The sequence below is a fragment of the Leptonychotes weddellii genome, chromosome 5 (assembly GCF_054177405.1).
Source record: "Leptonychotes weddellii isolate Sample4059 chromosome 5, ASM5417740v2, whole genome shotgun sequence".
NCBI lineage: Eukaryota > Metazoa > Chordata > Mammalia > Carnivora > Phocidae > Leptonychotes > Leptonychotes weddellii.
This window is the reverse complement of record NC_138373.1, coordinates 6475340-6497987: the sequence shown is the minus strand read 5'-3', so window position 1 is coordinate 6497987 and position 22648 is coordinate 6475340. Positions and strand designations below refer to the sequence as shown.

The window sequence follows — 22648 nt, the reverse complement described above, 5'->3', positions numbered from 1 at the left end:
CTCACCTCAAGGTTCAGCTCTGTAGAATCTAAGAGGTCCAGCCCGTGCTCGCTGGGAGAAGAATGCTAGAGAGAGCGGGCAGAAGTCAGTCCGTCACATGGCAAACAATAACCAAGGGCCCTTTCCAAGCTGGGTCCCTGCAGCAGCCAGGGAGGGGAGACCAGCAAAGGGACGGTGGGCGAAGGTTCAGACCTAGAGGTGCCTCCTCTCCTGGCTTGCCAACTGAGGCCCTTAAATTTGTTCAGTTTGGAACCAGAGAATGGCATTTTTCCTGAGGGAACTTCAGGAAAGACCATTTTATGAGACTGATGCGCTGCCTACTGCGCTAAGGAGGCACCTAAGAAAGACCATTTTAATAGAGGCCTTGCTCTCTAGTCTGTTTGAAGACGTCCTTGTTTTTGTGCTTCTGAGTACAAGACCCTCCATTCCCCTGCAGTATTCTGCCCTTTCTTTCCCCCACAAAGAGCAGAGAAGGGAGGAGAGTAACAGCAGCGGACACATAACCCTTCTCAGTTTACAAGCTCCATTTGAAAGATGAAGAGGTTGAGGAGTTAAGAGAAGCTAACTTGACAAAGCGGTAGAGCTGAGGACTCAGATCACCTCACAGCTTCCATGTGCTCCTACTGGCCTGGAGCTATTTGCTCCTGAGGAAGCAGGTGGGCCAGGGTGGGAAACGGAGTGAGTGGAGGAACTGGGGGGAGGGGGAGGAACGGTGGGACCAGGGGACCATCCATCGTCTCTAGCTCTGGGACTCCTTTCAACTCTTAGGCTCAGAGGCAAAATACTTATATGGGGATTGAGGGAGGGAAGGTTATCCGAGTCCTTTTTGGTATTTTTGTTTTCCCTCCCTTCTTTAATAGAAGTCCAAGCAAAGTACAAAGCAACTTACAAATCTCCCTCCTTTACTCTGTGATTCTTTAAAAAAAATCCTCAGCAGCTTTCAGAGAAAGGGCATCGTCAGGACAACAGAGGAGAATCATTCTAGCTTCTCTATCATAGTTACCTCTAGTTCTAAAGGGAGAAGGGAATGTCGGGTCTACTCACCTTGTCTGTATCTTGCCATTCTTCACTTAACTCATTGTGACTTTCCAACTCTTCTTCATCCTCTTCCATAAGGCTGAGGCTGAGGGCAGGAGCAAAGGGCAGAGGCTCTTACACTGCTGCTTACAGACGAGCCCTGAGAGTCCCTGGGAGGCACCCGGGGGAGCGGGGATGGGCATGCAGGGAGCGGGCTCCAGGTTCCCGCTGCTGCTTCCATCAGAGCAGCTCTCCTCCTGTCAGTTCTACAAGCCGGGGGCACACACTATCCTGGAAGGAAGTGGTCTGTGATTTAAACATGTCCAAAAAGTATGGGCACAGAAGCAGTGGGTCACGGGAGAACCCCTCACAGTGGCCGCCAAATGTGAAGTGAGGATGAAGACGATGAGAAGCTCACCGGGTCAGCCGGGTGCCCAAACCAGGACCTGAAGGGTTGAGCAGAGTCCGGAAATGCTGTGGACTCGAGAACCTTGACCTCTGGTTACCTGAAAGGGGCTGGCTGTTGGGAATGAAGTAGGATCAGGGATGGGGGTAAAAGTAAAGGGTAAAAAGGGGATGGTGGGCAATGTTACATGAGAAAAACGTGTAGGGAAAAAGAAAATCCCAAGCTAAGAAAATGGGAAAGGTGCAGGGACGAACCCGAGAGGGATGGAGTGCCACAGGAGGAACAAGAGAACAGAAATGGCAGGATGGAGGCAGCCAGACACCAAGACCAGATGCCCGGATGCTGCTGCCCTCGGCCCTCACCCTTGGGTAAGCTCCGGTTCTGAGCTGCCTTCTTCCTCCACTTCTTCCAACCCCCTCAGGGGCTGCGCCCTCTTCACCGCTGTGGAGGTGAGGGTGGGTGAGGGGGGGATGCTGTTCAGCTGCAGGCTTTCTTCCTGGGATGAAGAGGCATCCCCTCTCTGTTGCCTGGAGGGGCCTGAGGAGAAACAGGCACGCGTAGTCACTGGAGACCAGGGACTGCCACAGATCTTTCCTACGGTTTCAAGACCTGCCCAGAGTTTGGTTCGCAAAAGTTCAGAATAGAATGGAAAATCTATATGGCCTCGTTATGTTAGGATAAAAACGAGTATAATCCTATTTACTAAAAAGTAAGGCTTACAGAATGGTATCTAGGGCTTGTTGAAGGAAAGCGGAAAAAAAAAGGCGTAAAATGGCTTTAGAGTTTGGGGACCAGAAGCCACAAGGGTGGAAGCATGAGGGCTAGCGAGAATAGAAAAATGGGAGACTGGATTTTCTAAAAGCCAGGAAAAATGAGGCGACCGCAGCACCAGCGAGCTGATCTGAAGGAGAAGTGGAACACTGGGACTCACGGCCTTAGCCTCTCCTGCAGAGACCCGAGAAGGCAGAAGAGAAGAAAGAATCCAAGGTTATCTCAGAAAACCCAGGTGATAGTATTTTCAAACCAATATGAATATTTGTCTGGGTGCCTGGGTGGCTCAGTCGTTAAGCATCTGCCTTCGGCTCAGGTCATGATCCCAGGGTCCTGGGATCGAGTCCCACATCGGGCTCCCTGCTCGGCGGGAAGCCTGCTTCTCCCTCTCCCACTCCCCCTGCTCGTGTTCCTGTTCTTGCTATCTGTCAAATAAATAAATAAAATCTTTAAAAAAATATATATGAATATTTGTCAACTGTAAATGTTCACACCCCCGTTACCCTCTGTCCCACAGCCATGTCTGTGTGCTGAAACCAGTCACTGGAAAGTGAGCTGCTACTGGTCTAAGCAGAGGACTAGAGAAAACAAGGAAGAGCTACACGTAGGACTTTGGGGCGCCTGGAGGCTCAGTCGGTTAAGCGTCCGACTCCTGACTTCAGCTCAGGTCATGATCTTGGGGTCGTGAGGTGGAGCCCTGCGTCCGGTTCCGTGCTCAGTGGGGAGTCTGCTCGGGATTCTCTCTCCCTCTCTCTCCCTCTGCCCCTCTACCCGCGAGTGCGCATGCACTCTCTAATAAATCCTTAAAAAAAAAAAAGCCAAATTGAAAAAAAAAACAAAAAAACCCAAATGTGTGACTTTGTATCCCCAGGGAGGACCAGGTGGGCCTTCCTCCTCTCCCCAGCCTATTCATGGTGTGATGCCCAAAGGCTCAGCCCTTCAGTCTGTCCTGTCCTCCATCTTCCCTGGCTTCCTTAGCCACACAGGTTCACATTTTTAAATACCAACTCCCAAATTTATCTCAAGTGTTTGCCTCTCCCCTGAACTCCAGACTCCTGTCCCCCCGCTGTCTGTCCAGCATTTTCACCTGCAACAACATGGCTAATACTCAAGTCCTATTCTTCTCACTCCCCACTTTACCCATCTACGTTGGTAGCCATGCCATCAATAACCGTTGTTAGGTCAAAATCTTTTTTTCAGGCCAAATCCACCTTCAGCTCCTGTCTTAGATTCCACATTGTTTGTCAGGAAATCCTATCAGTGATACCTTAGAAATATATCCAGGATCTGGCCACTTCTCCCCACCTCCACCACTCCCCCCAGTCTATCCACTCCACGGCTTCCTTGCTGGTCCCTTTGCTTCTGCCCTTGCCCCTCTATAGTCAATTCTCAACACAGCAGCCAGAAGGATCCTTTAATAACAGAAGGCAGATCTCCTCTGCTCAAATGCTCTGTTTTCCCATTTCATTGGTTTTTTTTTTTTTTTAAGATTTTATTTATTTTTTTTGACAGGGAGAGACACAGCAAGAGAGGGAACATAAGCAGGGGTAGTGGGAGAGGGAGAGAGAGCAGCAGGCTTCCCGCTGAGCAGGGAGCCCGATGCGGGGCTCGATCCCAGGACACCCAGGCGCCCCTCCCATTTCACTGTTGAGTAAAAGCCAGAGTCTTTACTTGGCTTCATATGGTCTGGGCTCCTCCAATCTCTTCGGCCTTATATCCAACATACCCTCCATTTGCCATCTGGCCTGCCTGTTCTCAGAACATGCCAGGCACATGTCCTGTGCAGTGGCACCCTTTCGGTACGCTCTTCTCTATACATCAGGCAACCCCTCCCTTCCTTGAGGTCTGTGCCCAACACTCGGAGGCTCTGCCAGGCTTCCCCCATCCCTCACGAGGAGACTGCAGCTCCCGCCTCCCCAGTGTTTGCCAGCCCTCTTCCTGCCTTCCCACCACAGCACACAGCACACAACCTGCCACTCTCTAAAGAAGAGAAATGTGTCTTTTTTCGTGCACTGCCCTATTCCCAGCACACAGCGCTCAATAAATACCTGCTGAATGAACAATGGAACCAGTCTCTTCAGTTTTCTCCTACCTTTACAAACCCTGTGTTTTAGGCAAACCGACCAATACATGTACATGCTTGGCTGACACATACCTTCCCATGTCCTGCTCGTGCTACTCCTCCTTCATCTGTTCAGCTTACATAAGATCTTATCCATTTTTCAAGCTCCACTTAAATTCCATCTTCTTGGTGAAGCCTTCATAGGCTTTAGATCAACTAAACTCAAAGTGATACCTTCCTTCCCTGAATTCTAAAACACACATCTGTCAATTCTTAAAACCCTCAGGAAGTTATTTACTGGTGACTGTTCATAATTTAAATTTTCTATAAATGCATTTTCTCTATTACACAGTAAGCTGCTTGAGGATCCTTCCCAGCCTCTAAAACACCTAACACAGTATCATGCACAGAATAGGTCCTTAACAAATATTAGTTAACTAATTAAAGGAGTTTCCTGGTGATATAAAAATACTTTTAAGTGGTACACAAAAGACATTAAAAAAAATGTTATACTCTACCTCACACCATATACAAAGATTTACTCAAAATGGATAAGACCGAAGTCTAAGAGCTAAGACAAGAAAACTTTTGAAGAAAACACAGGTGTAAAAGCTTCATGACCTGGGCGCCTGGGTGGCTCAGTTGGTTAAGCGACTGCCTTCAGCTCAGGTCATGATCCTGGAGTCCCGGGATCGAGTCCCGCATCGGGCTCCCTGCTCAGCTAGGAGCCTGCTTCTCCCTCTGACCCTCCCCCCTCTCATGTACTCTCATTCTTGCTCTCTCAAATAAATAAATAAAATCTTTAAAAAAAAAAAAAAGAAAAAAATGAAAACCACCCAGATGTCAATCGATTGGCAAATGGATAAATAAAATGTGGCATAGCCGTACAATAGAATATTTGGCCATAAAAAGGTATGAGGTACTGGGGTGCCTGCCTTTGGCTCAGATCATGATCCTGGAGTCCTGGGATCGAGCCCCTCGTCGGGCTCCCTGCTCAGTGGGGAGTTTGCTTCTCCCTCTCCCTCTGCCCCCACCCCCCCAGCGTGTGTTCTATCTCTCTCTCAAATAAATAAAATCTTAAAAAAAAAAAAAAAAGGTATGAAGTACTGAGATATGCTAAAACATGGATGAACCTTGAAAATATTCTGCTGGGTGAATGAAGGCAGCCACACAAGGCCACCTACTGTATGATTTCACCATATGAATGTCTAGAATAGGCAAATCCAGAGACAGGAAGTAGATGACTGATTCTGACTACGGCTGAGAGATGGGGAGAATGAGTATTTTAAAATGTTCACTTGAAAACACATAACTCATCAAACTTGTGATTTCTAGGATATTATCACATAAAATGAAACTATATTAAAAAAAATTAAAGAAAAAAACCTTAGATTATAAGACAAGTAGTGATCTGAAAGTAAAAAAAAAAATCATGAAGGTTGTGTAAAAATCTTTAAAGTCTGGAAAATAACAGAATACTAGATGCAAGGAGGGGCTCCCTAAATGTACAGATTTCTTCATTCAATCTTTGGTTTTATCATCAGTTTCTATTTTATTTTTCACAAAGGTTTGCTATTTTTACTTGGCAGATAAACCTTGAAGAAAATGAATACCGCTTAATGACAACAGATGCTCAGTGAAATATTTGACCAAAGACAAAAGTTTGAAGGAGGCAAAAGACCATATGCTGCTTATCTAAGAACTGGCTCTAAAGAAAGGAAGTAATGCTGAGTACCCTGATACCCACACACACAGTACTTTACCTTCAGTGCGCCTCTTCTTGGAGCGGGGGTAGCCCTGGGAGCTGGCCTCTGCTGTGTTCTCCACAGGGCTGAGGGAGTGGCGGTAGGTGGTGACTGGACCCCAGGGACAATCAGGTGACTGGGAGACACGCTGCAGACACTTTTCCAGGTAGGACAGTCTAAGGAAGGGGTGGGACGAAGAGGCTGAGTTGCTCGCAGGGCCCTCACCATTCCCTTCTTCCCTAATCCACGTCATTATCCACCCACCCACTAACTTACAGCAGCTGCTTGTCCTGATGGAAGAGTCGGGGGGAAAACTCGGAAAGGAGCTCCAGGAATGCCAGGTTTGGGGGCTGACCGGAGGAGCCAGCTGGAGGAGGCTCAGACAAGGAGAATTTGATGCCTTCCCTTGGTTGAGCAGAATTATTTTAGGAAGATAGTCCCTCCTCACTTGCCTCCCAGGGCTGAAGCATCCTGTCCAAGTGCACCCTCCCCGCCCTCAGTTTGTCTCCCAGAGAATACCCACTGGCCAAACTGATTGCTCCTTCTCAACATGCTTATCCCTCCATCCAAAACCAGACTTCCGTTCTCCCTGTACACAGCCTCTGGCTCACCCTCTTAGAAAGATCCAAGTACGCTGACCTCCAACCAATACTTCCTTACTTGTGTAGCGTGACCACAAGGTCACGGTTCTGTAGCTGCTGGGGTCCAAAGCTCAAGGCAAACCTTCGGGCCAGGTCCCTCATCTCATTGAAGGCTGGAAGCTCATTCAGGCCCTGGGGCCCCTGTTCCTGCAGCAGTTCTGTGTACAACTGTGTCCAGGAAACATGGTACATTTGGGAAAGGGAGGAACAAAGTGGAAATAGAGAAGTACAGCATTCCCTTCTCAGCTGATTCTAAAGGGCTTGGGAAGCCATCTGCTACTTTTACTCTTTCCTGCCAGGACACTGTCCCTACCCCTGACCCCCTGCAGCACAGAGAGTCTTCACCCTTGCTCTAGAACAAAACAAATGTCTGAAGTAACTGAAGGGACTAAGAGACAACAAACTAGAAGAAAATTAAGAATTTCTATCATCTTACTGATGGTGCTCCTATGTCCTAATATAGTTGAATTTCTATGGAGTTAGGGTGGAAACTGCCCCTCAGCTAATACTTTCCACGGACCTACTAGTTACAAAGGAGACTGTCAAGTAGAGTCAAAATAAATTAGTTCCTGTTTGTAAGGTTCTCACACCCTACATGGCTGAGGGTGAGCAGACAGTTGGTGGGCTACAGGGAGGGCATATCATAGGCCTGAGGTGCTCTAGGCAGAAGGGAGTACCTGCTTGAGGCTCAGCAGCAGGATTCGGGAACAATGACTCCGGTCAATCTGCCTTGCTCTAGTTAGTGTTTCCTTGATAATGTCACCATAGTCATTGTAGAACTGAGGGACAGGAAATGGAGAAGATAATGTTTGACCACAAAACAAGACATTCCATTCTGTTTCTTCCTTTACACTCATCATGTGTCCTTCCTAAAGTACCTTAGGTCAGGAAACATGAATTGAAGTATAAAACAACTGGACCTCCTCTCTAGCCAACAGGTCCGGGCCCAAAGACATCAGAGTTTAGACAAAAAAATAAGGGAAGCAACTCTGCCCTGAGCCCATTTCTTGGGGAAGAAGAGTAATAAGCTTGCCACCGTCCGCTCTCTTTGCAGCACTGAAGCCTTCACTGTTTGCCTCTCCCCCACTAGAAGGGAGGCTCCGTGAAGCAGGAACTTTACTCTGTGTTGCTCACCGCTGTGTCCTTAGTGCCTGGAATGGTATCTGGCCCAGAGTAAGTGCTCAAAATAAACATAAATCAATACAATGGTGAGTCAAGGAAACTGCGGTACACATCTAGATATCTTGTAAGGATTGATACCTCTTCCATTCTTTTTTTTCTTCTTATATTACACCCAGTTTATGGAGACTGCATTCACAGAAAAAAAAAAAAAGATTCTGGACAGAAAGAGTAAGATTTTCTTTCCAATGAATTTCCTCCTAACAGCTTTCTTCCCATGATTATTTACTGACTCTTCTTTGTCCCTTTATTCCAAACTCCTGTTGCCTTCTTCCTTGCACTTTCCCTTCAAGCCTGATAGCATCATCTCCCCCACCCTCCTTCCCAGAGTGCTCCAGTGTCTGAAGTTCCAGCTGTCCTCAGCCTGATGTCACTCCACTCCACCTTGTTGTAGTGTTTGAACACATCTGAGGCTGCATCCATCTCCAGGACCCCATAAAGCAAGAGTTTGCAGAACCCAGCCAGGAGGCGGCGCCGCTGGTGCAGCTGTTCTATCTGTAGATGATCCTCCTGGGAATGACCTGGCTCACATGAAATGCAGAATGGAAATATCAGAACCACCGATTTAGGACTCCTGCCCTCAAATGCCTGAGGCAGGCCCAAGCCCCAGACCCTTCCTGAGCCCCAGGTATTGAGTCCTTGTACCACTGCCCAGTTCTCCAGGCTGGATGAAGACGTGGTCCATGAGAAAGCTGGCTAGTTCAGACTGGAGAGTAGCTTCAGGAAAAAAGACAAGAGGTCTAAGGAAATCACGACCCCCTACGATCATCTGAGGGCTGAAGATGAGAAGTAGATCACTTAATAAAACAAAAGCCTGTTGGGAAAAAGAGAATGCTTAAAAAGGACAGGATATTGATCGAGACAGAAATTACGCAGCTAATCTCCCCCTTAGAACAAGGCTTCCTCGGACCACAGGGAGAGGCGTGCCTCCTTGGTCCCACCCGAGTACATGCCAACCTGCTCCTGGATGTCCGAATCCACATCTGAGAGGCAACTCTGGCAGAGTTCGCAGAAAGCCACCATCCTGCCCTTCAAACTCAACAGGTGCTTCTGTGGAGACAGTGGCTTAATGAGGAGGAATGGAGACACAGGCCTTTCCATTCCCATTGTCCCTACTCAGACTCAGACTCACCTGGGAAGCACCTGATCCAGAAAGGTGGGTTAGTGTCCAGAGAATGGAAAAATAGACAAGAGTCAAGGCTGGCAGGATCACCTGTAACAACCAAACGTTACAAAGATGGAGATCAGGAGAGTGAGGAGCAGATAGGGAGGGAGGGAGAAAGAAAGGGAAAGACAAATAGGCAACACACACCCAAAGCAGTGAAGAGAAACAAAAGCAGTGAAGAGAGAAAATGAGATTAGGGGACACCTGATTCCTTCTCTGGGGGGAAAAAAGCACTGAATCTGGACAATCTTCAGAGAATTCTGTCTTGGGTAGGCATGCCACCTCTTCCTTATTTATCTGTCATCTCCTAGAATCCCTCAATGTTACCCTTTACTCCCAGGAAAAGGGAGAGGGTGGCTGTTTTCAGGCACCGGAAAGTACAGTTCACCTTCTAGAGTGGAACGGAAGGCACAACGTGCACACGACTTTCCTCCTGGGTCTACTCCACACTCCCGGGACTGGGACTGCCTGGCATTGTTGGCCACCTAGAACCCAGAACCCTGAAATGTTCCTCTCAGACTCATCTTGGACTCGTCTACTTGCCTGGTGAGGAACCTCTCCTGTGTCCACAGCCTTCCGGAGGAGCCGGTAGCATGGCTCATAGAGCTCCCAGCGACTCAGATCATGAGCACTTTGGGGAGGAGAGGGAAACATTACTCAGGAATCAACACCACAGACACCGACAGACACAGGAGAAGGAACAGAGGTGAGCTGCTCACTTGTAGAAGGCAGAGAGGCGCTTCAGAGTGGCTGCCAGACTATACACCTCATCCTCATCTAGGAAAGATGACTGAGGAAGGAAGAAGATCCACAGTGGGATTTTCCCGAGAATTCACAGATCCACGTTCCCCATCTTGTGGCCTTCTCTGACCCAAGTTTGGGGTGTCCCATCTTTCAGCTCCAGGTCCTACCTGCAGCAGCTCTTCAAGTTCCTGCTGGAAGCGGTCAGTCAGCAGATCCACCAGTTGGCTGCGGGCAAAGTCTACCCGGCCGAAGAACGTGAACTCAGGATTACAGAGCAGATAGAGGGCATGAGCACCTGCCTCAAGCACCGCGGGCTCTGCGTGCTTCACTACCACCTCCTGGAGTTGCTGTAAGAACAGCTCCAGATGCTGACAGAAAGAGGTGAGAGAAAATAGTGTTGCGGGGGAGCAAGGGAGGGGGGGCAAGTCTTCTGGAGGGGAGGAGAGCTGTGGGAGATAAAAAATACATAGTTGAAAGCATTAAACTTAAAGGATAGAATGCCTATGAAAGGTAAGACTTACTGATTTTTCTGGAACCCAGGTTCTTGAGAAGAACCAGATCTTGGCAGTAGAACCTCTGGCCCTAGCAAGGAAGCAGCACTGTATAAGAACTATATTTTCCTCTCTCCTCACCTTCTCCAAGCGCCTAGTGCAGTAGATGTTGAGGTCAAAGTAGCTGAGAAGCTGGAGCAGGGGAGCAACTTTCTCTGCATCAGCTGAGAACTGCAGGGATGAGAGGGAGAACTACTTACTAGCTCATATATGCTAAGCCCTACTCCCAGTCCTCACTGGAGGCCGCTTCCATTCACTGCTCATTCCCAGATACTGAATGGTGGGGCAGCACTACCTTGGCCAGGAGCTGGGGGAGCAGGGGGATGAGGTGCTCCGTCAGCTTCACCTTGTCATCGGCTTGGATCTTCCGTTCTTTTGGGGTTAAGCCCTGGAATTAATCATTTGGGGGATGGAGGGAAAGATGTAGAAAAACAGTGGGTCCAGAGAGTGTGGATGTGTATCCCTCTTCCCTACAATCTTATCTGCCCTGGAAGGAAGAGAGAATTCATTTGGCAGCTCCTTCAGATCTCTTTTTTCTAGAAATGGGAATCTTTGAGGGGCAGAGAAGTGGCACCCTAACCCAACACTTGAGGATAAAGATGAACAATGCCTATCTGGATTTAATATTGCTAACCAACCCACCCACCCTTCATGCCATACCTTCCTCCCAGTAATCCGCCCCACAGGCGGGTGACCCTCTGAAGCTTGCCGAACGCTGGACACAAGGATTTCTATCAGCGTGCTCTCCTGCACATCTCCCAAGTCTGGGTTGGCAGAAGGATGAAAAACACAGAATCACAAATTAGCCACCCTCCATCTCCAGGTCACTCCAAATCCCACTGCCCATGACACCTCTGCCTTTATTAAGACTCCTGGTTTCCTACTAGGAGGTGAAAGGTCCCCTCCTCCCACTATCACACGGCACGCACTCTGGTCCTTCTCCAGCAGCAGACTTGTGAGACTCTCCCAGTCTTTCAGCTGAGACGCTGCACAGTCCCACAGGCTGTCTACTAAGTAAGCAGCGTGGTCATGGAGCTGTGGAAAAAGGTACATTTTTTTTTAAATTAAAAAAATTTTTTTTATTTAAATTCAATTAGTTAACATATAGTGTATCATTGAGTTTGAGAGATAGAATTCAGTGATTCATCAGTTGCATATAACACCCAGTGCTCATTACATCACATGCCCTCAATAGCCATCACCCAGTTCCCCCTTACCCCCACCCCCCCTCCCCTCCAGCACCCTTCAGTTTGTTTCCTATAGTTAAGAGTCTCTTGTGGTTTGTCTCCCTCTCTGATTTCGTCTTATTTTTATTTTCCTTCCCTTCCCCTATGCTCCGTTTTGTTTCTTAAATTCCACATTCGAGTGAAATCATATGATATGATTTCTTTCTCTGATTGACTTACTTCGTTTAGTTAGCATTAACACCCTCTAGTTCCACCCATGTCCTTTCAAATGATAAGATTTCATTTGAAAAAGGTGCCTATTAAGTTACTGAAGCCACGTTAGAAAATTCTGGTAAATACTGATAAACCATGTCTTTCCTTCCTGCAGTGCCAGCTCCCATCCTTTTCCACCAGCAGGTCTTATGCACAACAGCCAAATAACTCCTTCCCATACGTCACCTCACTCTCCACAAAGAAGGACAGCAGAAGGTGGAAAAAAGTCCTCTGGGCGCGTGGACTTCGGCGTCGCTGTCTCCCACCCACTGTTCTAGTCTCACACTCAGGGTAGAAGAGCCTGGTAGAACGAACATGGGGAAAGAGCCACGCACTGGAGCAAATGAGGAGTGGAATAATCACGATGGGGGAAAGAAAGAGTCCAAGGAGAGCTGTAAGGGAAAGAGGTGCAGAGCCAGGGAAAGCCTCAAGGAGTTGAGAGGGGGAAGGCAACACCAAAAGAGACTTTAATGGGTATGGTGGGTGGTCCCTGGGAAGAGCAGAAGCAGATGCAGGAGAGAAAACAGACAGCGCCATAGGAACAAATGAGAGGCCCCTACTCACTTCCAGTACAGAAACTCCCCTGCAGCAGACGCCAGGGCTCGATTAGAGGCATACACAACAGGGTAGACGCTCTCACAGTCTGCATCTGTCAGCACCCCTTCCATGTTCCTGCCAAGACAAAAGAATAAAAAGCAGGTGGTTATGGATGTTGTCCTCTAGCACAACTAAGGCTAGAAATAAAGAGAGGCAAATGAGGATTTGGAACAATCCAGAGGAACCAAAAATAAAAAAAAAAAAAGCAATGAAGATTAACTGACAAAGAACTTTTAAATGACGAGTAGAAGACAGAGGAGTATAGAGAATTAGAGAAGATAGGAAATTTTCCTGGAGATCCTGCAACTCAGGAATGACCTCTGTCTTTCAACCTGTACATAAGAAAGTGTCAACTTACGATAGGTGGAGGGAAAGGACTCTAGAAGGGCCTGTCTGATGTTGGAAAGGTCAGACTCTGAGATGCATGCCTCCCCATTCCCCAGGACTCACTTCAGGATAAGTATTAGTAACTTGACGGCCTCCACTGCCACATCATACTCTCGGTCCATGACCATGGAAACCATCCGGTCCTGTAAGGAAAGAACACATCGCTCAATACTTCATTGTACCCATCCCCAAACATCATGCTCTCATAGAATTTGAGAGATTCCTAAAGAGAAGGCGTGGAGGCAGATGCTGGGATAGCCATAGACACATAAGAGCAATAGGAATGGAAAGACGAGGTGGGGAAATGGGAACCACAAGACAGAGCCAAGCACAAGAGTACTGTCCCGATTTCACCTTGAAGCGGCTGGTAAAGAGCTCCAGGCGGGCAGTCAAATCCCGGCTGCTGTACAGCCCTTTTAGAGCCTTCAGGCACTTCAGACGGACTTCTCGATGCTATCAAGGAAAATGGAAATATGACTGACTATTCCTCTACTTAACCCCCACTGGGCCTTCATAACCCCTCCGGTAGATTACTCTTTCTGGGCCTTGGTGTCCTGCATGCTGAGGACCTGGGGATGACTCAGAGATAACAAACAAGAGGATCACAGCAGAATCTAACAATCATAATGAAAAAGACCTTTTGGCTACCACCCTAGCACTTGTCTTACCAATCCATTTCTTGCTTTTCCTAGCTTTCTTACTTTTTCCTAGGGAAAGTCTTTCTCTCTGTACTCTGGTTTTGAGGTGTTCCATCTCCTGGATGTAGCCTTCTCTCTTTTGCCTTATCCTACCCAATACTGGGGAGTTTTGAGGTCCACTGTCTTCCTTGATGGGCTGACCACTAGTGAAGCTTCCAAATGGCAGAACCAGGAAAAGCTGCAGCATCTTAGGGCAGGAAGAGGGTAAGGGGAAAAGGAAAAGAGAGACTTCGACACGCACCTTATCATGCAGGGTCCAGCCAATATATTTCAAATAGCTGTCAGTGAGGAAAGATGTGCTGTAGCTTTGCATCCAAGACCCAATCTCCTCGATGCAGATAGCACGGATCTCAGGAAGGACATCCCTAGGCACAGAGAGAGAAACTGACCCCCTATCACCTTCTTTCCAAACTCACTTTCCATCCTCCCACACATCTTCCTGCCATAGAAGAATCTATTTTCTTCACTAAATACCCTGCCCCATGCCTTTCATCTTCTCCTCCCAATGTAAATACATAAAAAATAAACATTTTGTCTGTAATACTGCATAAAATTATTGAGCTTATCCTCCTTGCCCCTTTTAAAACTGATTTTGGAAGTTAATTTAACCGTCGGCCAAACTTCCACTTGAAGAAAAGATTAAATCAGCTGAAGAGTTCTGGAAAGGCAGAGGCTGAAATCTAGTTAAGAGTGAAAAAAAATATGGATGCTATTTTTAACTTAATTCCACTAGTTCTTTTAAACGGTGTAAAACTCCCGTTTTTAGCACAGTGACATGGCAGGCTGGGCTAGGAAAAGGCCTGCCAAGTTGCATGTCCTTGGGAAAGCCCGCCTTTTGGCTCTTTGCTCTTGTCCTCTTGTCTTCCTGGATCTCCAGTCCCAGGAAGATGTGGATGGGAAAGTCTTCTGCAAAGTTGGAGCAGAATAATATCAACAATGCCTTATTCTCTTATTTTCTCTCCCAAAAGAGCTTACAAGAGCCTTTGTAGTTGGGGATGAACTAAACCTTACTAATTCAAAACATCTGTTGTCAGAGTTTTTGCTCCAGCTGCATTAGTGCTAGGACTCACCAAATAACCAGGGTCAGGAGAGCGGCCTTGCTACTTTTACAGATTCTACAACCAAGGACCAGCTGCTTCAAAGAGAGGAGCCCATTGACTCACCTGTACCGATGCACAAAGACACCCCTGAAAAGGGCATTCATCATCCCCTCAATCTCCTCTTGATGCTCTTGGAGCTGGAGGACAGGGAGGAACAGGTCAATCCTTCTTGTGCCCCACTGGCATAAGGCCACAGAAGTATAGTAAAGTATGACTTCCATCTACTTTTTTTTTTTTTTTAAAGATTTTCTTTATTTATTTGACAGAGAGAGAGGGAGAGCACAAGTAGGCAGAGAGGCAAGCAGAGGGTGAGGGAGAAGCAGGCTCCCCGCAGAGCAGGGAGCCCAATGTGGGGCTCGATCCCAGGACCCTGGGACCACGACCCAAGCCGAAGGCAGACGCTTAACGACTGAGCCACCCAGGCGCCCCCATCTACTTCTTATTTATTACAGGACACAGTCTGAACCCCTGAAAACCTTCTAATTCTAGAAGAAGCTATATAACCAACTAATGCCTCAGAGGTCTCTCTGTTTTTGTAAAAAAATAATATTCCCCTCTGGGTCTGGTTATTCTGGCTATCTTTGGCTATTTACAGGAGCTAGCTGGTAGTTACATACGTTTTCGACTAACAACAGTTGAGAAAATGAATTTTTAATAAATGTAGTTTGACAAAAAAAGTAGAACTAGCAGAAAAAGAGAGGAAAGAGATTAGATCAGTGGTTCTCAACTGGGGCCCCTCGGGGGTCATTTAGCAACTTCTGAAAACAATTTTTTGGTGGTCACTCTTGGGAGGGGGTACTACTGCCATCTGGTGGATGGAGGCCACGGATGCTGTTAAACATCCTGGAATGGCAAGACAACCTCCTGTGTCAATTGCGCCATTGTTGAGAAACCCTGGATTAGATGAATGATAGATATTAAGGAAGCAGAAGGATAAGGAGAATTACAAGAACAACAAGGAAGCAGAATTATAAGAAAATATTTTTTAAGACAACTGACCCTACCTCTTCAATAAATCAACATACTGGGAGGAAAATGGGGGAGGCAGAAGTTCTATATAAGATTAAAAGAGGCTTAAGAAATACAACAAATACAATGCATGATCCTTAATTAAATCCTGGTTGGAAATACTCAACTATAAAAGGCATTTTGCAGACACATAGAGAAATTTAAATATGAATTGGGGTTAGAAAATATTAAGGATTATTAATATTTTTTAATGTGAAAATGGTATTGGGTTAATGTGGGGATAATTTTTTAGATGACTTTTTAAAATATTTTTGTAGAGTACATAGTTTAAGTCTTTAGGTGGAAATACCAGTATGTTTATAATTTACTATATCAAAAAAACAGATGAGCCAAATATGGTGAAATATTAGTTGTTAAATCTACATAATTTGTATACAGTGTTCACTCTACCAGTGTCCCTATTTCTCAGAATGTTTAGAAATTTTCATATTGAAAAAAAAGGAAGGGGCGCCTGGATGGCTCAGTTGGTTTAGGCTCTTGATCTGACTCAGGTCAGGATCTTAGGATCCTGGGATAGAGCCCTGTGTCCAGGCTCTGTGCTTCAGCAGGGAGTCTGCTGGAGGATTTTCTCTCCTCCTCCCCCCCCACTTCCTCCCACACGCGCATGCAGGCATGCACTCTCTTTCTCAAATAAGAAAAGGGGGGAGGCTAATTGGCTCAGTCAGTTAAGCGTCTGCCTTCAGCTCAGGTCATGATCCCAGGATCCTGGGATCCAGCCCCACCTCGGGCTCCCTGCTCAGTGGGGAGTCTGCTTCTCCCTCTCCCTCCGGCTGCTGCTCCCCCTGCTTGTGCGCTCACTTGGCGCACTCTGTCAAATAAATAAAATATTTAAAACTAATAAATAAAAATAAAAAATGAAGAAAAGGAGAAAGAGGGATTGAAGGAAGGAGGAAAAGTGTGTCATCAGTACCAAATTCTACAGAAGTTTGGAGAAAGGAGATTGAAAAAAGGCCATTGACCACAGGGATTAGGAAGTCACTGGTTTGGAGAGAATAATTTCAAAAAAAAGCTAGGTAGCAAAAAAGGATTCTGTTGGAAATTAAGGAAGTAAGGAAATACTAAAAAGAAGGACAGAGATGGAATACTTCATAGAGAAGAAGAATAAAGGATCAAGGGCCCACAGACATTTATTTATACATGAAGAGCAGAAAACAGTGGGGAGGGAGCGATTAAAAACCAAACCGAGGGTGCCTGGGTGGCTCAGTCAGTTGGGTGGCTGCCTTCAGCTCAGGTCATGATCCCGAGGGCCTGGGCTCCTTAGTCATCGGGGGTCTACTTCTTCCTCTGCCCCTCCCCCTCCCCCTGCTCGTGCTCCCTCTCCTTCTCAAATAAAATCTTTAAAAAATATACAAAATAGGGGCGCCTGGGTGGCTCAGTCAGTTAAGCATCTGCCTTCGGCTCAGGTCATGATCCCAGGGTCCTGGGATCGAGTCCCACGTGGGGCTCCCTGCTCAGCGGGGCATCTGCTTGTCCCTCTGCCTGCCACTCTGCCTACTAGTGCGCTCGCACTCTCCCTGTCAAATAAAATCTTTAAAAAATAAAAATAAAATAAATAAAAAATACAAAATAAATGAAAAATAAAAACCAAAAGAGAATAACCGATAAAACAAGAGCCTAGACAAGACAAATAAAAGATTCATGGTGGTAGACTCAATTTAAGGCCTGAAACAAACCTTAAGTACATAAGGTTTAAGATCATACGGACACTGAATATAGTGAGAGTGAGGAAAGAAGGTTTACCATGGAAGAGACCTTGGTGAGGGGTGGGAAAACAGTCAGTTGATGCAGTGACACATGGGGAGTCCTGCCAACCTCATGCTCGGGGAGTCTCAGACACTGCTGGAGAGTAGGGGGGAAATCAGTGTCTTGTGACAGACATAGCTGTTTGAAGGTTTAATCGATGTAAAAGATTTTATTAGGGCTATGTCATCCGGTGGTCTTTAAGTTTGAAAGGAAATAAAGCAAATACCTACTACGTGCCAGACTAGGCAATTCACTCACCCTCTCATTTAATCTTCATAAAATGGTAGAGTTATCCCCTTTTTAAAGAAAAGGAAACGGAAGCTTAGAGGTTACATAAGGCCACGGAACTAGTAGCTAATTGGAACAGAACAAACCCAGGAGTGAATGAAAGGCCTATTGCTTTCCAGTCCTTGAACAGTTGGCCTCCCTTGTCAGTGGCTGGCCTTTAATACTCCTGCGGTGACCTGCAGACTGTATACTTGACCAGGTCAAAAATTAACTGCCTGCACGAGATGCAAGCACAACACTTAAACACATTTCTGATAATGAATGTAGACAATGAAAACTAAGCCAAAGTGGAATTATAAAGAACTCTGAAATTTACTCTAAATTAGAAATAATTCATTGAGCTCACATTCCAGAAACAAGATAAGCATGCAATGACCTCTGACAGGATGGGTCTATTAAGACTGTTAGACTCCACTGTTCATGGCCTGAAAGGTTGCATAGGGGCCTGTGTCTTACCAAAGAGAAGTGCTCGGGCACTGCTAAGATGGCCTGCAGCAGCAGTGGATGAAAGCTGGGAGAAAGGGAAGGAAGAGGCAGGAAACACTTCTTACTTCTTTGCGTTTCTCCAACAGGCTCTCCAGCCGCTCAGGTGCTCTCTGTCCTGGCCCCTTATTTCGTTCAGCCTCATACTGTCGCTGATTATTGTCTTTGTGCAGACTCAGCTGAAGGGCAACTCCTACCAGGGAGGTCATTAGCTTCATGGCTTTGAGCCAGGAAAAACAAGAAAAGGGAATTACTACTTAGGTCAGAGGAGCGAGGACAGGTTCACAAAAGAAAAAAAAAGCTTCTTGTGGTTTCAGTGGGAAGAGGAGGAGGAAGCAGGAAGTGGGGCAGCTGGGGGAAAGCTACCATGGCTGCTGCCACCACTGCCACCAAAAAACAGAAGAGAAAGAAAAGAAAGGAAAAGGAAAGGAAAGGAAAGGAAAAGAAAAAGGAAGGGCAGTAAAAATAAAAAGCTAGAGCAGGGTGACCCTAACATCTGAAGACTGACTGTTCTGGAGTGGACCTTTTTTTCTCTTTTTTGGCCTTCTTTTAATCCTTAGCATATTCCCAGCAGGTGAGCTATGAGGAAAAAAGTTTAGGCTGAAAATTGTCACTATAATCTGCCCTTTTCTATAATACCACTAGTGAGAAACTTGACTGAAGTGTAAGAAGACTGCCCTTGAAATAAAGAGCTAAGACAGAGGTAAGAAAGAAGATCCAGGACCAAAGAACAGAGGAAATCTCCCCGAGAACATTTATAGAGTAAAAGTGAGTGCTCACCCGCCAGGGTGCTAGTGTGACGGAAGGCACGGACTTGGGAGTCTGAGAGGCCGGTGAGCAGGGAGATGAGGTCGTCCATGGGGAAGCCGTCATAGAGAAGGCTATACTGGCACTGATAGACCAACGTCTTCACAAATTCACAGAAGCTGCCCTGGAACTTCTTCCAGGATGGACCTGGTGCTGTCAGGGGATAGTCTCCTGAGTCCTACAGAAGGATTTATGAAAAGGATGAGAAAAGTATTATCAAGTCTATGAAGCCATAGGGACTCGGGATGTCAAAACCCAATAGTATAGTAAAAATGTATCTCAGGTATACCTCATTTCCTGCTATTCTCAACTCTAGAGGCATATTCAGATAACATCTATGGGTCCCTTTTGCCCCCAAGAAATTAAACTCCTTCCAAAAGCTATCCCTTATTTCCCAAAATCAGAAAGAGGGGGATAATGGGCCTTATATTCTGAAATAAGAGTGGCAAGAGAATCCTAGTTGTCTTCCTCCACCTCATTAAACTGTTCTGTTAGGTGCCGGATGATCTCTGAGTTGGACATCTTCTTGAACATCTCGGGGGTCACATTGCCTAAGGAATGGAGGAGATGAGGTACTTAAGAGAAAAATAACAGGACACTGTGACCATTTGCATATACACCTGAAGATGAACTACAGAATACACTGAAAAGAGCTTAGGTGGGGAATAAGAAAACCTGAATCCTAGTCATAATATCTGCTACCATCCAACTGTGTATCTGCTATAAAACAAGCTCTCTAGAAAACCCAAGGAATCAAGCAATAGAAAGCAATGGAAAACAATGGTTTAAAATAAATCCAAATGGGCCATCTGGTTTGCTCAGTCAGTAAAGCATGTGACTCTTGATCTCAAGATAGTGAGTTCAAGCCCCACGCTGGGTGTGGAGCCTACTTTAAAAATAAATAAATAAATAAAGCAATAAAGCTACACCAATTCTGGATTCTTATAATACAACCTGCCTGAAATTATCTTGCCCCAATAAATTAGGTCATGACCTCTGGAGATCTGGGGGCCCACAGCTTCAATGGAGAAATATGGAAGGAAATGGCTAAGGAAATAAGGAATAATAAAAAATTATCTCATCTAGAGAAAGGAAGACTAAAAGATGTCTAATGGTCTATTTTCAAATTTATGAATATCATCTTCATCACATTAGTGTGATTAGTTATTTTTCCCCAAAGGGTCTTAGCTCCAAACCAACATAGTTCCCTAACTGGATCACTTACCTATTTACCAATCTACAATGTAGTCGAATCAGTGAAACTTTTTTTATGCTTTACTTTCTCCCTTTATTTAGAAAATAACTAGTCCCGCTCATCTAAATGTAGCAAAAGTTTCCTAACATAGGAGTAAAGGGCTAGGGATTACAAAGAGGTAGGAATTTCCTCACCTTTACATCCACAAGATCGGATGAAAAAGTTAATGAGCTCCAGGAATCCTGCGTCCTGGTCTTGCTTGTAGCTATCCAGCCACTCATCCACCAAAGACTAGGAAAACAAGGTGGATGATTTCTATTTCTGGCACTATGACAGACTGGAAATCCTGTATGATTGTCCCAACTGAAACAGCTAAACTTCTGATTAAAATATTAAAAACATCTTTTAAAATGTATTGCTGAACTGGAATGAAAAGCAGAATTCCATATAGGCCAAAAATGAAGTGAAGGTAGCAATCCTGGGAGATAAGAAAGCTGATTTTTGCCCTGGGGTTCTATTTAACACTGGAAATCCTGACTTTCTGTCTAGACAGCTGCATGGAATGCAGAGCATAAGATATAGAGCCTTTGGGTTTTCCATTCACTGGAATGAAAAGTAGAATTCCATATAGGCCAAAAATGAAGTGAAGGTAGCAATCCTGGGAGATTAAAAAAGCTGATTTTTACCCTGGGGTTCTATTTAACACTGGAAATCCTGACTTTCTGTCCAGATAGCTGCATGGAATGCAGAGCATAAGATATAGAGCCTTTGGGTTTTCCAAGAGAGGTCCAAAGGGAGGCTCCTGCAATAAACCTAGGTGCTGGAAAAAGTCACATCATGGAAGCAGGAATAAGAAATGAACCTACAGGTCAGAAGGGGACAGCAAGAAAACTAGCCTGTTATGACTAGTGTAGGGTGAAGGGGGAAAAAAAAGAATTCTCCCTTGAGAAAACATAACCATAAGCCAGCTCTCAGGTCAGGTCTAGATTTGCAGTCCAGATCCATACTTCCTATACAATCAGAATACTCTCAATCAGAGAATTTAATTCAAAGTGATTCTGGAATGTCCCCAGTCAACTACCGGAAGCAAATGCAGATTCCACTCTTAAAAACCCACCTTTAACCCAGGGCCCAAAGAATTCCAACATACAGAGCTCCAAGAAAAATGAGGAGCTCACAGTGAAACTTAGTAAAGAAATAAGGCACTGAAAATAAGACTTAGCAGAAAAAAAACAATTACATTCACAGACTTCAAACATTAAAGTTATTACAGATTATATATGATCCTATGAATAAAGAAATAAAAGTTTTAAAAAAGCAAAGAATAAATTTTGAAAAAGGGCCAAAAAAATCTATAGAAAAATATAATAAAATTTAAACTTCAATGAATGGATTAAAAGCAGATTAGACACAGTAAAACAAAAAATGAGTGAACTGGAAGATTAAATCAAAGATATTATCCAAAATTCAGCCTGGAGAGACTAACAGAAATATTGATAGAGCTATTAAGAGACATGGAGAATAGAATGACAAGTTCTAATTGATGTCTAATTGAATTGCAGAAGAAGATACTAGAATGACAAAGAGGCAATATCTGAAAAGGACTGTCCACAGTTGTTGAAAGACACCAATCTTCAGAGCCTAGATGCCAACAGATTTCAAACATGACAAATAAAAAGGAAATTTACACCTTTAAGCATTCTATAAAATATTACAACACAAAAGCAAAATAAGTCTCAAGAACAATCAAGACAAAAAGAGATCACTTAAAAAGGATTTGCATGTAACACAAACAAAACAATTTACAATTAGATCTGCACAAATACATCAGCCCCTAGCCATCTATGGCTCTTAAAACTAAATCAAATAAAAATTAAAAATCCAGTTCCTCAGTCACACCAGTCACATTTGAAGTACTCAATAGCCACATGTGGCTAGTGAATACTATACTAAATGATGATATATAACATTTCCATCATTACAAAATGTTGTATTAGACAGTGCTAACTTAGACTGACAGCTCACTTTCAGCAGCAATACGGAAGTTAGAATAATCTTTTCAATGTGCTGAGAGAGAAAAATATATTAGAATTCTATACCCTTTTGGGGCGCCTGGGTGGCTCAGTTGGTTAAGCGACTGCCTTCGGCTCAGGTCATGATCCTGGAATCCTGGGATCGAGTCCCACATCGGGCTCCCGGCTCAGCGGGGAGCTTGCTTCTCCCTCTGACCCTATCCCCTCTCATGCTGTTTCTCTCTCTCTCTCTCTCTCAAATAAATAAATAAAAAAATTAAAAAAAAAAAAAAAGAATTCTATACCCTTTCAAGACCTTTCAATAACCTTTCAAGAACAAGGGTAAAAAATATTTCACACAAGCAAACAAAAAAAATTAGTTAGTAAACTCTACCTAAAGGAAATTTTAAAGGATACACTTTGAACAAGTGGGTGAATTTGTATGAAAGATTTGAGAAGCAATGATTAGCCAAATGATAAAAATGTAAGTAAATACAAACATTGTATAAAACAGTAATGTCTAATTTGTTGGAAGAAGGGACATAGACTAGTGTTAACTAAAACATTATAAGACAGTATGAAAACTGGA

At 45.0% G+C, this 22648-nt stretch overlaps 1 protein-coding gene across 1 annotated transcript in view; it reads right to left on the bottom strand.

Moving 5' to 3' along the window:
• Positions 1-22648, bottom strand: part of STAG3 (STAG3 cohesin complex component) — a 29046-nt gene that overhangs the window by 674 nt on the left and 5724 nt on the right. The window contains exons 6-34 of the mRNA XM_081819350.1: positions 20242-20338; positions 19327-19403; positions 18826-19030; positions 18114-18265; positions 14566-14639; positions 13644-13767; positions 13059-13157; positions 12768-12847; positions 12285-12392; positions 11907-12021; positions 11211-11316; positions 10942-11045; positions 10577-10669; positions 10363-10452; positions 9898-10098; positions 9706-9776; positions 9530-9617; positions 8954-9034; positions 8779-8871; positions 8467-8635; positions 8206-8342; positions 7320-7421; positions 6662-6810; positions 6278-6406; positions 6020-6177; positions 1786-1960; positions 1436-1537; positions 1045-1123; positions 6-65 (exon numbers count right to left, since the gene is read on the bottom strand). Coding sequence (XP_081675476.1) covers positions 6-65; positions 1045-1123; positions 1436-1537; positions 1786-1960; positions 6020-6177; positions 6278-6406; positions 6662-6810; positions 7320-7421; positions 8206-8342; positions 8467-8635; positions 8779-8871; positions 8954-9034; positions 9530-9617; positions 9706-9776; positions 9898-10098; positions 10363-10452; positions 10577-10669; positions 10942-11045; positions 11211-11316; positions 11907-12021; positions 12285-12392; positions 12768-12847; positions 13059-13157; positions 13644-13767; positions 14566-14639; positions 18114-18265; positions 18826-19030; positions 19327-19403; positions 20242-20338 — 3318 coding nt within the window. The remainder of the gene's footprint in view (positions 1-5; positions 66-1044; positions 1124-1435; positions 1538-1785; positions 1961-6019; positions 6178-6277; positions 6407-6661; positions 6811-7319; positions 7422-8205; positions 8343-8466; positions 8636-8778; positions 8872-8953; positions 9035-9529; positions 9618-9705; positions 9777-9897; positions 10099-10362; positions 10453-10576; positions 10670-10941; positions 11046-11210; positions 11317-11906; positions 12022-12284; positions 12393-12767; positions 12848-13058; positions 13158-13643; positions 13768-14565; positions 14640-18113; positions 18266-18825; positions 19031-19326; positions 19404-20241; positions 20339-22648) is intronic.